The following is an 18,043-nucleotide window of genomic DNA, read 5'->3' on the forward strand; positions in this document are numbered from 1 at the left end:
CCCGTGAGGTTTTTTTTGGCCGCGAAGCATATGGGGCGGAGACTCGAGCATCGGCGATACTCCATGCATACCCGAGCACCCGATGCAAACTCAAGTAGCGAGCACTTGCGCTCAACACCTTTTTTTTTATTTTTTTTTTTACTTTTGAAAAAACAAACCCAACCCCAGCCCTAGCGTTTATTTTTTACGCCGTTCCTAGTGCGGTAAAAGTGATTAGACGACTTTATTCTTCGGGTCGGTGCGAATACAGAGATACCAGAATCATATCGGGTTTTTATGATTGAGAGCTGTCACATACTAAAAGACGCATTTTTTTTGTAAAATCTAGTTTTTGTATCGACATATTTTGAGATCTATAATTTTTCCATATTTTGGCCGACAGTCATGTGACGACTTGTTTTTTGCAGGATGAGTTGACGTTGTTGGTGCCATTTTCAGGCACGTGACATTTTTTGATCACTTTCTATTCCGATTTTTGGGAGGCAGAATAAACAAAAACCAACAATTCAGGAATTGTGTTTTTTTTTTTACATTTTTTTATTCTGCTCCGCGTGTGGTAAAATTGATAAGGTAGCTTTATTCTTCGGGTCAGTATTTTTACAGCGGTACCACATTTATATCGTTTTTCTATGTTTTGGCGCTTTTACACAATAAAAGCTATTTTATAGAAAAAATTCTTTTTTAGCATCGCTTTATTCTGAGAGCTGATTTTCGGCTGATGGAGCTGTATGGCAGCTTGTTTTTTGCGGGACAAGATGACCTTTTCAGCGGTACCATTTTTATTTATATTCGTCTTTTTGATCGCGTGTTATTCCATTTTTTGTTTGGCAGTATGATGATAAAGCATTGTTTTTTGCTTCATTTTTTTATTTTTTTTTACCGTGTTCACTGAAGGGGTTAACTAGTTGGACAGTTTTATAGGTCATGTCGTTCCGGATGCGGCGATACCAAATATGTATACTTTTATTGTTTTTTTGTTTTTTTTTCATAATAATATTTATTGATGGGTATATTATATTTTTATTTTTTTGGTGGATTATTTTTTTTTTATTTTTAATATTTTTACAATTTTTTTTCTATTTTTTTTTCCCTTTCTGACAGTTTTTTTATTTTTATACTTTGTCCCACTTTGGGACTATCAGATTTTATTCTGATCGCCTGCCTAGCACAGTAATGGAGCACCATCTCTGTGCCGTGCAGGCTGTCAGAGCTGCACAGTGAGAAGATAGTTTGGTCATGTACTGCACATGACCAAAAAATCTTCCTGCTGTCTGGTGACCCGGATGTTGTCATGACGACATCGGGTCGTCATGGCAACATCCGGGAAGCCGCGTTAGACAGCGCTGGAGGCCGGAAGAGGAGGTGAGTATTGCGATCACCTCCCCTTAGCCACCGCAATGCTGCGATCGACTTCGATCGCAGCACTGCGGGGGTTAATGTGCCGGGAGCGGTGCGATCGCCCCCCCCACAGCCTGTGTGCGTGCGCGATCGCCATGACGTATTAATACGGGTCAGGCTCTTAAAGCCCAGTGCACAGACGCGTATTAATACGTCATGGGCTTTAAAGGGTCGCTACACTATTTTATTTTGATGAAGTAGCACAATATGGTAGGCACACAATGGCAGATTGTTTGGGGGTTCAATGGTAGAAAGAGATCCGAGGCACTCCAGATTCCGAAGGAAAATTAGTTTTAATGTAGTACGGTCATCAAAAATTCTGTGTGAAACAATAGGCCATCATTTTGGTCACATGACCTTGATCATGGCCACATGGTGAATACAGAAAAAAGGCAGGCTGATCTATATACCCTATATACCTACAGCAATGTAGTTGGTAAAAGTGCCAGGACGTGCTTATAGCCGCTGCTTTCAGTGATGTGAGCGATGACACTAGCCGTGCCTGCATAACTGAAAGCTGGCGGCTCCCGGGAAGGAGAAAGTTAATTTTCTCTTGGGAGCAGCACTTTTAGTAAGGTGGACAGAGACATTTCTAATGCTATTGACCTTCAGGTTAACCCTATATCTGCAGTTTAATAGCACTATCCGATGATACAGGTTCCCTATCAGTGAGCCTTTTGTTTTTTAAAACATTCTCCTTATTTGTTGGTCTTCCCAGCTATCCACGTAATGGAGAAAGCCACTTTTCATCACTATGTATTGGACACTACATTTTTAGACCATATAAAAACATCTCTTCTAGTTACGAAAAAATAAAAGTAATATTTCATAGAAGACTGATTTGCAAAATGTTCTGATTTTAGTGTTTGCAAGCACTGGAGTTCCTGCACGCCAACCAGGTTATTCACAGAGACATCAAGAGTGATAATGTACTTTTAGGAATGGACGGCTCTGTCAAACTTAGTGAGTATATCCTGGATTATTATATATAGGTAGATCGGTATTATATCTATCGCTACTGTGCAAAAATTTTAGGTAAAAAAATGCTGCAAAGTAAGAATGCTTTCAAAAATAGAAGTGTCAATAGGTTTCACTTAGATAAAATTAAAGTGATTGAACAAAGGAGAAAGATAAATGAAATCAATTCTTGGTGTGACCGCCCTTTATTTTCTAATCTGCATCAATTCTTCTAGATACACTTGCACAAAGTCAGTTGTTTTGTAGGGTTATAATCAGCTGTAAGAGTAATCAGTTACATCGATCAGGTGATAACGATCATTTTCATGTGTAGGTTGAAACAATTATTAAAAAAAATTGCATGTAATTGGCTTCCAAGCCCCTGCTTTTTCCCATGTTTATTTGCCTGGCATTAGCTGAATGACATCAGCAGTACTCCAAATGATTGCGATCTGATATCAAGTGAAAGGCTCAGCACTTGTGTCTCACTAAAGCCCCCGTCTCACATAGCGAGATCGCTGCTGTGTCACGGTTTTGGTGACGCAACAGCGACCTCACCAGCGATGTCGCTATGTGTGACACTTTGCAGTGATCAGGCCCCTGCTGTGAGGTCGCTGATCGCTGCAATGTGTCATGGACCATTTTTTGGTCCTTGCCCTCCCGCTGGTCAGCACACATCGCTGTGTGTGACCAGCGGGAGCAGCGATCAGGCTGGTAACCATGATAAACATCAGGTTACTAGGGGCACACGCGCACTTAGTAACCCGTTGTTTATCATGGTTACGAGCCTGCTAAAGTGAGCGGTAACCTCCCTCTCACTGTAGCAGAGTGGTAACCATGATAAACAACGGGTTACTAGGTGCGCGTGTGCCCCTAGTAACCTGATGTTTATCATGGTTACCAGCCTGCTCCTGCTTCAGCAGGCTGGTAACCAGGAGCAGGACATCGTGGAAAGATTCTTTCCACGATGTCGCTGCTCCCCTGATCGTTGGTGAGCCTGCCTGTTTGACAGCTCACCAGCGATCACATAGCGACGCAGCAACGATCCCTGACAGGTCGTATCGTTGTCGGGATCGTTGCAGCGTCGCTAAGTGTGACGGGGCCTTAACTCTGGGGAAAGTCTGCTGTAGGAGATTGCTCTGATAATAATGCAGGTAAATATACTGGAGTTTGGAAGCCACTTACAGTTGAAACCAGAAGTTTACGTACACTATATAAAAAGACACATATGCATGTTTTTCTGAATATCTGACATGAAATCTGAATAAACCTTTCTCGTTTTACGTCAATTAGGATTACCATAATTTTTAATATATGCCAGAATGAGAGAGAGAATGTTTTAAGGCATTTTTATTACTTACTGCAAAGTCAAAAGTTTACATACATTTCATTTAGTATTTGGTACCATTGCCTCAAAAACTGAATGACTTGGGTCGAACGTTTGGGATAATCTTCCACAAGCTTGTCACAATAGTTGGTTGGAATTTGGGCCCATTCCTCCTGACTAGTGATGATCGAGCGTGTTCTATTAACCCCTTCGGCGAGCAAGCGAGTGCTCGTCGAGTATTTTGGCATGCTCGGCATTTCTTTTAATGTCGTTGCGCCTGCAAGTGTCACGGCTGTTTGACAGCTGTGACACATGCAGAGATTGCTTGTCTGTCAGGCAATCTCTGCATGTGTCACAGCTGTCAAACAGCCATGACACTTGCAGGCGCAGCGACATTAAAAGAAGTGCTGAACGTGCCAAAATACTCGGCGAGCACCCGAGCGTACAAAACTGGTGTAACTGATCCAGGTTTGTAGGTCGCCTTGCTCGCACCTGCCTTTTTTGCTTTGCCCATATTTTTCAATAGTATTGAGATCAGGGCTTTGTGATGGCCACTTTGTTATCCTTAAGCCACTTTGTTACCATTTTGGCAGTATGCTTTGGGTCATTGTCCATTTGGAAGACCCATTTCCGTCCAAGCTTTTACTTCCTGGCTGATGTCTTGAGATGCTGCTTCAGTATTGCCACAATCTTCTTTTCTCATGATGCCATCTATTTTGTGAAGTGCACCAGTCCCTCCTGCAGAAAAACAACCCCAAACATGATGCTGCCACCCCCTTGTTTCACAGTTGGGATGGTGTTCTTAGGCTTCCAAGCTGCTCCCTTTTTCCTCCAAACGTAACGATGGTCATTATGCCTAAAAAGTTACATTTTAGTTTCATCAGACCACAGGACATGTCTCCAAAAAATAAGGTCTTTCTTCCAGTGTGCATTTGCAAACATTAATCTGGCTTTTTTATGTTTCTTTTGGAGTAATAGCTTCTTCCTGGCAGAGTGGCCTTTCAGCCCATGTTGATGCAGTACTCGTTTCACTGTGGATATTGACACAATCTTACCAGCTGCCCCCTTCACGAGCTTTTTTGCTTTTGTCCTTGGGTTGATATGCACATGTCGGACCAAAGCACGTTCATCTCTGGGACACAGAACCTGTCTCCTTCCTGAGCGGTATGATGGCTGGACATTCCCATCTTGTGTGTACTTGTGTATAATTGTTTGTACAGATGAACGCGGCACCTTCAGTTATCTTGAAATTGTACCCAAGGATGAGCCAGACTTGTGCAAGTCCACAATTCCCTTCCTGATATCTTGGCTGATTTCTTTAGACTTTCCCATGATACTACACAAAGAAGCAGTGTGTTTCAGGTGTGCATTAAAATGCATCCACAGGCATGTCTCTAATTAACTCAGATGTTGCCAAAAAAACCTCTCAGAAGCTTCCAAACACATGACATCATCATATGGTCAGTCCAGAATTGTTTAAAGGCATTGTAATCTTAATATATGCAAAGGTTTGACTTTGTAGTAAGTAATAAAAATGTCTTAAAGCATTTCTCTCTCTCTCTCTCTCTCTCTCTCTCTCTCTCTCTCTCTCTCTCTCTCTCTCTCTCTCTCTCTCTCTCTCTCTCTCTCTCTCTCTCTCTCTCTCTCACTCTCTCTCTCATTATTCTGGCATTTGGCAAATATTAAAAATTATGGTAATCCTAATTGATCTAAAGCGGGAAAGGTTTATTCTGATTTCATGTCAGATATTGAGAAAAACATGTATATGTGTCTTTTTATATAGTGTATGTAAACTTCTGGTTTCATCTGTACATAAATTTTTTTTTGACAAATTCCCTAATTTAAGATATTTACAAAACTTCATGTGTCTTAAAATTCTTTAAAAAGAGGGTTAGTTACAATTTAATTTAAAAGGAAAGTGTCATCAGAAAATAGTCTATTGTTTAAATTTAGGTTTTTGTGTTAGATTTTTTCCCCATATCACAATCTTTATAAAAAAAAAATAAAAAAAAAGTCTTGCCATTTTCACATTGGCCACTGGGGCTATTTTAGACTATTTTTTTAAATTTCTTGTTAAAGGGAATCTGTCACCCCCTGGGACATTTTAAGCTATTTATATGGGCATACCGGTGATAGAATTGATCAAATGGTCATACCTGTATGCCTCATGGCTGCGGTCTTGTTGTTGAGAAATAATCTTTAAATCCTGTATGTTAATGAGTTCTTCCAGGCTCTGGGGCGTGCGGTGCCTGGAAGAAAACTGCCTCCTGAGTTCATTTGCATACCACCTCCTCCCATCAGCGTCACAGTGCCCTGTGACATGTGCTGGTGGCCCCAGAACCCTGCGCCCTGCAATAGTGCGATTATACTTACCTTTTCCACCCTTCTATAAGCATTGACTTCATGGTTCTTCTGCGCAGGCGCCGGCGAGTGGTAGTGAAGTAGCAGTGACTCGCCAGCGCCGGAGAATAATGCTATGAGGTACACAGGTATGACTATTTGAACAATTCTATCACCCATATGCCCATATTAATAGCTTAAAAATGTCCCAGGCGGTGACAGATTACCTTTAACTCCATAATATATTGGAAAGTCTGCTCACCCACCAGGAGACAAGATGCACGGAAACTTGTAGTGCCACAAGGTAGAATTCTGTAGTAACAAGATAATCCGGTATCGTGTTCCTCTAATGAAACATGTCTTTTATTAATAGTAGTAAGATATAGCTTCCATCACCAAAAATGACAAGCAGACATGTTTCAGACAGTCTTTAGTCATTGCATAATATACATGCACTTTTTTTTATTGGCAATATGTTTGTTCTTTTTCCATATCACAATCTTTGTTAAAACCTTTCACTAAATTGTTCATGTTGAACTGGACATTAGATGTTATAGTGGCTGCAGAGCGGAATCCTTTTTATTTTTTTATATATTTCGCCTCGTTGCTGAGATATTAGCAATTAAAGTATTTGGCACCTGAGGAGTTAACTGTTTTGGTAGGTCCAAGTGGGTGTTATCAGACAGCTTTCACTGGGGGTGTGTACTTCTCCCTGTATGATGCTGACCAATCATAAGCAAGCAGCAACACTCAAAGGAAAAAAGATCACGCCCCACCATAGCTTAGAGCAGCTTCTCAGTGTGTGAGATGTAATGAATACAGCCCTGACCTCTTGGTCTAACCTCTTCCATGAGTCAGTGTTGGGGGAGGGCAGTGCAGCTGAGTTTAGCGATGTCACATTACAAAACCTACTGTCAACTCTGCTGTACTGCCCCTCTTTCACACTGACTGTCCAGAGATGTCAGTAATCACTCTCGCTAACCATCTTCTTTTTTTTTTTTTTCTCTCTTTTGTCGTCTTCAGCGGACTTTGGTTTCTGTGCCCAGATCACTCCTGAGCAGAGCAAGCGGAGCACCATGGTGGGGACACCATACTGGATGGCACCTGAGGTGGTGACCAGGAAAGCATATGGCCCCAAAGTAGACATATGGTCGCTTGGAATCATGGCTATTGAAATGGTGGAAGGAGAGCCACCTTATCTCAACGAGAACCCCCTAAGGGTAGGTACTTTTGTTTTTCACCCCAAGTGGCACTAGGAAAGGTCTGCTCAATGTAGTATGAGGCCTACCACTTGATCTCCCAAAGTTAATTTTAACCAAAATAAGAGTAGTAGTCTTCTGTTTAAAAACGTTGAACGTTGTAGTTCCTATCGCTTTTCTTTTTTTATTTTTTCAGGCTTTGTATTTGATTGCTACTAATGGCACCCCAGAACTGCAGAACCCTGAAAAGCTTTCACCAATTTTCCGAGATTTCCTGAATCGTTCTTTGGAGATGGACGTAGAAAAGAGAGGATCAGCAAGAGACCTCCTACAGGTTAGTGGAAGAAATGCTCTAACATTATGGACATTTTTTTGACCTTTGTTGATTATTTGGTGCAAGTTCCACTGCAAAAAATCTGATCTGCATTGGACAGAATTAGAGACCCCTTCTACATTTGACATCATTCTGAGATTAGATGATAAATCCCTTCCCGACATATGACGTACAATTATTGTTGCAATTTCAGGATCTGGGCTTGTATCAATGCCAGCAGCCATTGGCTGTGTTATACAGCCAGCATCTGCCTCTAACAGCAGCTTGAGGAGCTGAGCTTCAGACATTGCAGGAAATGAAGCACTTTGGCGTTATCATTAGGTTTGGGTGGAGATTACACTGTTACAGGTTGCTCATTGAAAGATCCATGAAATTTAGTGGTGCTCCACCTACTGTTCTTCCTCTTAAATGTTGTTGTCAGTCTCATGAGGATAGCATTTAATGGTGGCTGTCTCGGGGTGCACTGTTCCAAGTGCCCATCCATTCCCATCACAACTTTCCCACGACAGTCACGGGTTGTTGATGGGTTCCTATGGCAGTCAGGCGTCTGCTGAAGGCTCTTTTGCTGGACATTACGGTACTCCCGTGACTGCCATTACTAATATTACTACAATTGAAGAAAAAAAACTAAAATGTTACACGTCTTGGAAATAAGCAACAGACAATTTTTTTTTTATTATTTACGAATTTCCTAGTTTTTTCTTCAACAATTGAATAAAAACAAGCTAAACAAGTTTGGTATCACTATAATTGTACTGATCTGCGGTTGTAAATAGATTCATGGCTAGAGCACCGACAGAGGCAACGTATTGTACGTCTGCATGTCTACTGCGCAGGTACCTTATCAGCAGTCTGTGGCTGATTGGTCCCCTCTGCAGTGATGTGATGAGAACCTGTGCGGGATCGCCTTTCCAGAGGAAGTAGATAAATAGCAAACAAGGGGGTTGGTTTTGGACAGAGTCATGACCTATTGTCTCATGTTTAGCAAATGGTCCTTGTTTTTCTCACTAAACTTTATGGGGCTGTTCATGTATCTTGTTTTGTTTTGTTTTTTTCTGTCCGGAGTATCCGCAAAAAAAGAAAACGAATCTGAATCACATGTTAAACTTGATCATTCAAATCAGTGGTTGGTGGGAAAAAAAAACCTGATAGCATTCAGACTCCATCCATGCATCATTTGAGCGCTGTTCATTTTTTACTGTTTAATGCTGAAGAGAATCTTAGAATTTTATTTTATTAAAAAAAACTCATGCTTCACTGGTTTTAAAAAATGGATGAAAATTGTTCTGCACATTAATGAAAAACTATTCTCTTTTTTTTTTTTTTTTTTTTTTTTGAGACCTCAGTGTCACCCTGGTTATTGGGCTTAGAAATCAGAAGTCCACCGTACAATAATTCTGCTAATGAATCTTAGGCTATTTTCACACGCAGCTTTTTTTACTCTGTGTTTTCTGCAGAAAATAAACTGCATTTTACAGTACGAGCAAAAGCTTTGAGACTTTAGAAATCTGATGCGCTTGTGTTTTTTTTTTCTTTTAATTTCCTGACTGAATTTGAAATCTGCAGCCTGTCATTTTTTCAGTATTTTTGCAGCATTTTTTTTCACCGATAGAAAGCAATGAGAATGCAAAAAACAAACAAACAGGTTTTGCCATATTTTTACTGAATAAACCTAACTTTATTAAACATACTGCACTGTAGACTGGTTTTGGCAACAGAAGAAAAAAAAACGCTGTGTGTGAACATAGCCTTAGTGTTCCTGGGAAAATAAAATGTCAGAATTCTAATTTTTTTCTTTTTGTCTGAGTATAGTTATATTTTAATATTTTTTCATCTTCTTTTTTTACAGCACCCATTCTTGAAACTTGCGAAACCACTGTCCAGCCTGACTCCTCTCATCCTGGCTGCAAAAGAAGCAATGAAAGGCAACCGTTAACGTCCAGCCATCCCTTCCTCCATTACGCCCTCTGCCCTGTTAACCCTCCTAACATTTTACAAGTGCCACTCCTCTGCTCATCGGCAGCTGAGACAATAATCGACAAAAAAAAAAACGGACCAGAGATTCGCGCTCTCTTCTTGTCGTGGCAGTGAAAGTACAGAGTGCGAGCGAGGACGTGGCACCCCCCATGCTGTGCGTCTTTCTTCCTGAAAGAAGGATGAAACTGTTTGTGGCCATTTCAGATCCCGATCTTTTTGGGATTCCGACTGCATTGTGGGAATAAGTTTCTACGTCTGTGCCCTCTGAAGATGCCTGCTCTTGTTTTCTGGCCTTTTCTTGATACTTGAATAACTCTCATGCCAGTGCCAGAGCTTTTATCTCTTGCTGGCTCCTTTTTATTCCATTCACTGCCCGTGTGCCTGGGATTCACCCGCTGTCTTGTCCTCGGGGCAGTGTGAATGCGTTGCTTCCGTAGAGCGGCATCCAGAGAATTTCATTGACTCTCCTGACCATCGCTGTTCAGGTCTATGATGTACGAGGCATATCGCTGGTGGGGAAGTGAATTGAAACCGTCTTAACTAACACTTACTTCATTGATTTTTGCAGTAGGGAAAGGGCTGAGGATATGAGGACTGTCCTTGCCTGCGCCATGCTGTGTCAAGAGCAAAATGATTCTTTCACAACAGTGGCCTCTTCTTCTTTTCTTTTTGTAATTAATATGGACACTTTTTGTAACCTCCAAGTGCTCTTAACTTAACAGCCAAGGAAAAACCATCTGATAATTTTTTAACTGCCTTATATAATGTCACATTAAGGGAAGTTGTGCCAAAGTTACTACCATTTTTTGTGCAGGATACTTTTTTTTTTGTATACTCAATTTAATACATTTTTTTTAATGTTCTTTCAAAAATACTGTAAGAATTGACAACGTTAAGTGCCTATGAGTAAGTATCCTTTGTTAGGCAAGTAAGATCCCCCAGAGCATCATAAAGTACTTTCTGGAACGGAGCTTTTGCTCTCAGTTAAAAGTTAATGTTTTCCCTTTCCTTCCCCAACAGAAATCGGGGACTAATTATAGTAGTCCAGTTTCTTCTAAAACTTTGCGATGAGGTGTAGCATGTGCCAAAAGTCCAAAAACGTCAGTGAAACTACATACGGTCCTACTTGTAAAGAAGTTGCCAGATGTGCGAATCCTTTCATTGTGTTCTAACCCATTGGACAAAAGGGAATTCTAGTATCATGATACTTGGCGCCTTGTGTGTCCCTGCATTGCTTTTCTCGTCCCACGTTTTCTAGCTGGAAGTTGGAGCTAGGCCTTGGACATTATATTGAACTATAGCTGACCCTGCCAACACCAACAAGACGTAAAGAAAGACCACATTGTCTTATTCTGAAAAAGCTGTGTAATTGTGTAATATGTACCTTTAACGTTTGCAAACAGCCTAGTATCTGCAGTTTCCTCTCATACCCTGTAAACATATCAACTGCTGGTATTTATTATTCCAGACCGGTTTGTAGATTATCCTATGTGACCTTGTGCTGTATATGTTAAGCCCCCGTCACACTATGCGAGATCGCTAGCGAGATCGCTGCTAAGTCACAAGTTTTGTGACGCACCAGCGACCTCATTGGCGATCTCGCTACGTTTGACACGTAGCAGCGACCAGGTCCCTGCTGTGAGATCGCTGGTCGTGTCGGAATGGTCTGGACATTTCTTTGATCGTTGAGGCCCTGCTGGACAGCATGCATCGGTGTGTTTGACACCTTACCAACGACCTTGTTGACGACTCAGACACAGAAACACATAGGCGTGCATCGTTATACAGATCGTTGCTGCGTCGTTGGGAAGATCTGACTGTTTGACATCTCACCAGCGACCACATAGCGACGCAGCAACGATCCCTGACAGGTCGTATCATTGTCGGGATCGCTGTAGCGTCGCTAAGTGTGACGGGGCCTTTAGTTTTGACTTTCTAAGCCCATTACTCTGCACCTGTGCTGCTGGCTAGAAACGATTTTATAGCAAAGAACTGTAATATCGCAGAAAGCACAGTCGTCACTTTTCTTGAGCTAATGGTATGTAGTCCAAGTTGGTGATAAAGCCTTAAGCGAACCCAGAAGAAAGAAGTGAGATATTGGAGGCCTCTGTGGCTAGTTGGTGTATAACTATCCCATTGCTGAGTGTTCAGTTCCTCAGCTTGAGCCTGTCCCCGCTTTTGCCTTCATTAGTTCTTACAAGACTGACGGCAGTGTGTTCTCCGATTATAGCAACTGGTAAATTTCTAAATCTGGTATTTGATAAATGTCTGGTCAATTATAGGGGATATTCGGGACTTGCGCCTAAGCACTAACAGGCAGGTAGTTGTTACCTACCTGCCTGTTGTGCCCGGCGCCTTTCATCGCCGGCACAGAGCGGTCACAGACAGCTCCTGACGAGGGTTCAGCTGTCTGCTGTGCTGACGTCACATCGACAGTGCGGCGGCTTTTTTTCTGCCCTGCTCTGTTGACAGGATTGGACTTTGACATCATTCTGATTGACAGCCGAATTCCCGATGCCCAACTGAGGGAGCCGACTGTCAATCAGAATGATGTTGGAAGCCATGCCCCCTCAACAGAGCAGGGCGGAAAAGAAGCCATCACTCTGTCGACATGATGTCAGCAGAGACAGCTGAAACCTCAGCAGGAGCAGTCTGTGACCACTCTGTGCCAGCGATGAATGGCGCCGGGCACAACAGACAGGTAAGTAGCAACTACCTGCCTGTTAGTGCTTAAGCACATTTTTTGTTTTTCACAAAGTCCTGGATATACCCTTTAATATGTGTGGGGATAACTCGAATTTCCCATGACTGCAGATACTGGGGGATGGGATAGTGTACAGTTGAGCAAAAAGCTTTGCAGTACCCTGGTCCTGCATCCATATCAGTAATCCATGGCCTTGGTCACTAGGCTTCTTGAGATGCCATGCCTTTGCAAAGGCCTAGTTATCCCTTGAAGCGCCAAGTATTTCTGCATTCAAGTGGTGGCTGAGGAAGTTTGGACTTTCCTAGTCCACCTACTATGGAGAGCCAACTTGTACTCTGTATCAGCAGCCTGCAAACATTTGCTCAACTCTAGGATCGGGCTGTTTGATTTCAATATGCCCAGTCCTTTTGTTCCCAGACATGATCTGAGGTCGGAAATGACTAGGAATGGCTGATTCACCTCTCCCCCTCAGTCCACACTGAAATGGAGATGTCTTTGGGAGGAATAATTTCCGGCCAGTTGGGCTTTAGAGAGCTCTTTCTGTAGTGATTTCCCAGCTTTAGAGAAGAGGACATATCAAACCTATGGTGCTGACGAGTGTGGGAATCTAGGGCTGCGGTTACAAAGAACCTTGGAAATATGCAGTGATTTTCTATTTAGGAGGCTTTTCTGCTTCTAACAATACAGGTAGCGTCATCGGTTACGTTTGTCAGGTTCCCTTAAGAATTATACACGTCTTCACTGATTGTAGAATGAAATGTAGACTGTTCTTGATTTCCTAAAGGGCTCAGTGGTGTCGGCCACCTGTTCTGTCCATATTGATGCGGCACCGGGCAGCAGTCCGTGATTACTGCTTAGTATAGAAGTTGCCGCATTTGACGAATCATACTGTGTCTGAGTTGAGTGAAGATGGCTGTAATATTTCAACCTTAATGCTTAGAAATACGTGTACATAGCTAGGATCTAGAAGTTGAATACGTGAATGTTGTGTCCTTTTGAGTTTTTGTCGGAGATTGCATTAACAAAAACAGGGCATTTGTAATGATTTCTCTGCATTGACAATACCTTGGTTCCTTATTAACATTTGAGACTTGAAGGGAGACCTCATTTTCACAATATACACACAGGGTTTCGAAAGTGTTTTATAAAGCATTATAATATTTTTCCTTGAAGACACAGATGCAAAAGTCGGACATCTTCAGGAACCAGCATCTCTTTCTGCAAACCTTCACGGCGCTCTGAAGTAGGATCTCACAACTTCTCCTAAACCAAGAAAGACTTTGAGATCCGTAAAGGTGACAGAATATGGGAAAGGCTTTCTGGTTACTTTGTTGAAGTTGCTCGGTCCCTCGTCATGAGACTCAACAAATGTCTCATGTTTGGAAGAGTGTGGTCTCCGTTCATAATAAATCCAAGATACTTGCCTTTCTGTCTTATGTTTCTTCTTCTCCCTGTAGCTTTTGCATGCAGATGTTACATATTTTTGTGGTTCCATTCTCTGCATAACGTCCTTTTCCTGTCTTGTTTAATTTATCCCATCTTTTTATTTAATTACGGCAATAACTACTGAATCATTTGTGTGCGTCAACTTTGCTTGGAATAAACATTTTTGTTTTATTTTAGAAGTATCCATCCCATTATTGCTGTGGCTTTATAAGTTCACTGTGTTTATGTAGATTGTATACTCAGGGGTGCACATCCTTTTTTGGTGTAAAGTGTAACATTGACAAGATTTGGTGCTTGAAGAATATACACCACTCACCCATAACATTAAATCAACCTGCTTAATATTGTATAGGTCCCTGTGCTGTAAATTGCTTTCACTCTTAATGGCGTTGCCCATGTAATTTCCAGCCCAAAATCCCACTATCATTGCATCCAAGCCAAAAAAATCACTGAAGAGGATAGACCTCCATTGCCATTTTGCTCTGCACCATGATGGCCTTTGAGAGAGGGAGGTGAATGGGATCACCTTCACAAGGGAACATCACGACGGTCCTACTACTGACATTATGGTGTTGGGTGGCATATTGTACAGTAGTCTTCTTTCCAGGTGCGTGGTGTTACATTGATTTGGTTGTGTAACAAGTCAGTCATTTCTTCAATGTATCCCAGGAGACCTTTATCAACATGGCAATGCCAAGAAGCACATGTGCTAAGGTGAGCAGCTGTGTGTCCTAAATGTACTAGCATGGCCTGCAGCATCTCCGTAATTGTCTACCATTGAGCACATCTGGGACATCATTGATTAGCAATTGCACAGGCAGCTGCCAGCAGTGGATCTTGATTTATGTGCCTTCAGCGTGGCAGATCATTCTCCATGTCGCTCATACATAATGCTGAATGAATCAAAGTGCTTTGAAATTTTGTTACCAGTTTTTCATTATTTGCACATCATTAACATGTCTATGGATCTTGTGGTTTCCATAAATGCTAAATATTGAAAGTTGTGCAATGTTGGGCCAATTTATTGATGCTAATTTTTTACTTTGGCCAGTTCTAACATCACTGTAACTTGGCCCACCTTTAAAGTGTCTAGTCTAAGTTTGCACTATCTCTTAGTTGCAACATATACCATAACTCGGCTCACTGTTTGTGTTTTGAGGACAGTCGGGTTGCATGGACATCCCCACTAGATCCACAAATGTCTCAATCCAAAACATAAAAAAGTCCAGCAATGCAGAGACCATCCCAGAAGACTTGCCTTATTCTAAGCATGATGGAATAAACGTTGGCAAATAACACAGGAGCCCTAGACCTGGCCTGAATCTTTCTACAGGTTATGCCTATGAGTCACACCAAAATAAGGCAAAAAAAACAAAACATAGCCCAAGTTGAAATTTGCCAAAACTTTAATAAAGACATATAAAGATAAATACACACAATAATAAAATCAAAGACACACCACAGAAGGAAAAGGATGGAGAGCCTGGACCTCAATAATATGTAAGGTAATATATCCTACTTGTAGTTCCCCCAGGTAGATATATAACAGCTAGTATAAAATTTATGGGCATTAAATACAAAGCTGCAAAAAATATGTAATATAAAAGATGACTAAGAGGCAAGTGAAATATAGCTTAATAAAGTGCATAAATATATATGGTGTATAATAACACCACCCAATTATACATATATAAGCATAGCTGCATACATAAATGACCAGTGTCAATAAAAACAGCCCATAATAGTATTTAGGAAGTAACCATAATTACCCAAAGGCACAAGTCAATGGTTCAGGCACACACCACACACCCGACGCGCGTTTCGCATAGGAAATGCTTTGTCCAGGTTATGCCTATGGCCAACAGCAAGTTTCTATATGTTGGCTTTTGTACCCTAATTTGCATCACATTGTGGAGCAACTTTGCTGCGTGGCATCACCATTTACACCACATTGAGCATATTGAGAAATATACAATTATTGGTAGCAAGTTAAGCCAGATATCTTACAGACGAGAACTCCATAAATGATCAATCTCCTAAGAGGTGAGGGGAATCATGTGAGCTGTAGATTTATATTGGTAAGTATACCCACAGCAATCCTTGGCGGCATTAAAACAACTGTGGCAGTAAGAGCTGAGCAAGATGACGAAGGTGAAAAGAGTTGAGCTATAACGGAAAATCTTTTTCTGTCACATATACTGTATGTTACCTATGCACATAGGGCCCGATTCATCAAAGTGATTTTATTAGATTTCTGTCATGAAATACATTAAAAAGTTGTTTTGACCAGCTTCACCAAAATGGGTGTAGCATGGGAGGGATGAGCATGGCAAAGCCCACCCGATAAATTGATCAAAAGTTGTGACGTAACTTATGCCAGAAAAGTGACTCCAGTCTCTAAATGGAGTAACATTTCCAGCCAGGTGCATACCGTGGATGAGATACGCCTAATTCATTAAGATGCACATCTCACTCTTGTTGGCCCCTCATTAAGCCTGGTGTACGAAATGCCAGTCTTAATGGGGCCCATAGTGTGTGAACGTGTGTGTTTTTTCTAAAGATCTCACTGAACCCGAGGATACTGTACTTTTCCAATAGGGCACTACCAGTGTAACAATTAGTGAAATGCCTTTCCTCCTAAATATTCCATGTTCGACTGTGGATGATATTATTGAAAATTAGAGATGTGGAAACAATGTAAAGTTACAAAACTGTGAATTGAGCTGCGGGGAGCATAGTGTATAAAAATTACCCAAACTCTTTGCTGACTGCGTAACTATGGAATTCAAAGCCTGTGTCCCTGGAGCTTCATGGCGAGTGTTTCCGTGCTAAAGGAACTGCATGCGTTATATCACCCAGCGTAATGCCAAGCATCGGATGGAGTGGTGTAAGGCAGCCACTGAACTCTGGAGCAGTGAAAATATGTTCTCTAGGGTGGTGAATCATACTTGTCTATAAAAACAAGTGCATTGAAAGCCAATGTGTAAACCTTTTATTCAAGGGGTTTCCCCACAAAGTACATTTTAATCAATAGATCTTGGAAGAATAATAAGTTCTACAGTTGGATGCATTTTAAAAAATGTTCCTGTGCTGAGATAATCTTATAAATGTGCCCCTGCTGTGTACTGTGTAATGGCTGTGTCTTACCATACAGGAACACGGTCTGATCATACCACAGCTCCTGGGCAGGGGGGAGAAAAGAGTGTACAGACATTACAGCAGAGGATCGCAAATAATTCTTATTGTGAGGAAAAACATTTCAGTGCCTGTTTTTAAGCAAAGTATTACCAGAAAGAATCAGCTGCTATCTCTGCTGTAATGTCTGTATACTCTTTTGCGTCCTCCTCTGCCCAAGAGCTGCGGTATGATCAGACCATGTCCCTGTACGGTCAGACACAGCCATTACACAGTACACAGCAGGGGCACATTTATAAGATTATCTCAGCACAGGAACATTTTAGTTAAACACATCTAATTGTGGAACTTATTATTATTCCAAGATCTATTGATTAAAATGTTGATTAAAATTAACTTTGTTCATGGGAATCCCCCTTTAAGTCTCACGACAGCTTTTCAAATATATATTATAAAATTAGTCTCTAACGAGGAAAAAAAAAGTCACACGCACCTAGGGAGTATCGACAGTACAGAAGGTACAATACATGCACAATCAACAATGTGGCACAAAACAGTGGCTAACAAAATACCCCAGTATAAGAGATAAGGGGGTAGCACCACACCAACAAGAGGACAACTTTATTGGTAACCTATTTATATTCATGGCATTCAACGGTTTGCTCTTAATACTGTACATGCCTTATTTCACATTGGACTATATCTATGACCAGTGTTTCTACTTTTTCATCCTGAATATACCTGTGACCTACAATTATATTGATTTCATTTGCACTTTATATAATATTGCAATATATATTCTTTGTTATATAGCTTGCTCTGTTCATTTACTGTATCACTCAATTTAAGAGATATTTTGTCAGCAGCTATTTTGTGCAACATCCATGTATTGTACCTTTTGTGCTGTCTATGCTCCCTAGGTGTGTGTGGCCTTTTTTTCCCCACTTTTGAGACTTTTTTAATATGCTAATGTGAGACTTAGAGGTTGTCCATTAGTTCATCATTGATGACCCATACTTGGGAAAGGTCATCAATGCCTGATTGTTCGGGGTCTGACTCCTGGCACCCCCGCTGATCTGCTGTTATCGGTGTCGGCGGCCGCTGGCCAGAAATGCTCATTTGCAGAGCTGCTCCGTCTTCTGACGCGGCCGGATCCTGAACATCTGCCTCCTATTGATTTGAATAAGGATAAAAAAAAAAAAAAAAAAAAAGGTTTTTAATATAGG

The 18,043-nt window shown here is 41.3% G+C and overlaps 1 protein-coding gene across 3 annotated transcripts in view; it reads left to right on the forward strand.

Moving 5' to 3' along the window:
- Positions 1-13,861, forward strand: part of PAK2 (p21 (RAC1) activated kinase 2) — an 82,019-nt gene extending 68,158 nt beyond the window's left edge. For all 3 annotated transcript variants that reach the window (XM_073674362.1, XM_073674363.1, XM_073674364.1), the window contains exons 12-15: positions 2,262-2,361; positions 7,046-7,242; positions 7,418-7,555; positions 9,405-13,861. In XM_073674362.1, coding sequence (XP_073530463.1) covers positions 2,262-2,361; positions 7,046-7,242; positions 7,418-7,555; positions 9,405-9,491 — 522 coding nt within the window. In that variant the 3' untranslated portion in view covers positions 9,492-13,861. The remainder of the gene's footprint in view (positions 1-2,261; positions 2,362-7,045; positions 7,243-7,417; positions 7,556-9,404) is intronic.
- The last annotated feature ends 4,182 nt before the right edge of the window (positions 13,862-18,043 follow it).

The sequence above is a fragment of the Phyllobates terribilis genome, unplaced genomic scaffold (genome assembly GCF_046119375.1).
Source record: "Phyllobates terribilis strain yellow unplaced genomic scaffold, ASM4611937v1 Scaffold_3__8_contigs__length_932513732, whole genome shotgun sequence".
Lineage (NCBI taxonomy): Eukaryota > Metazoa > Chordata > Amphibia > Anura > Dendrobatidae > Phyllobates > Phyllobates terribilis.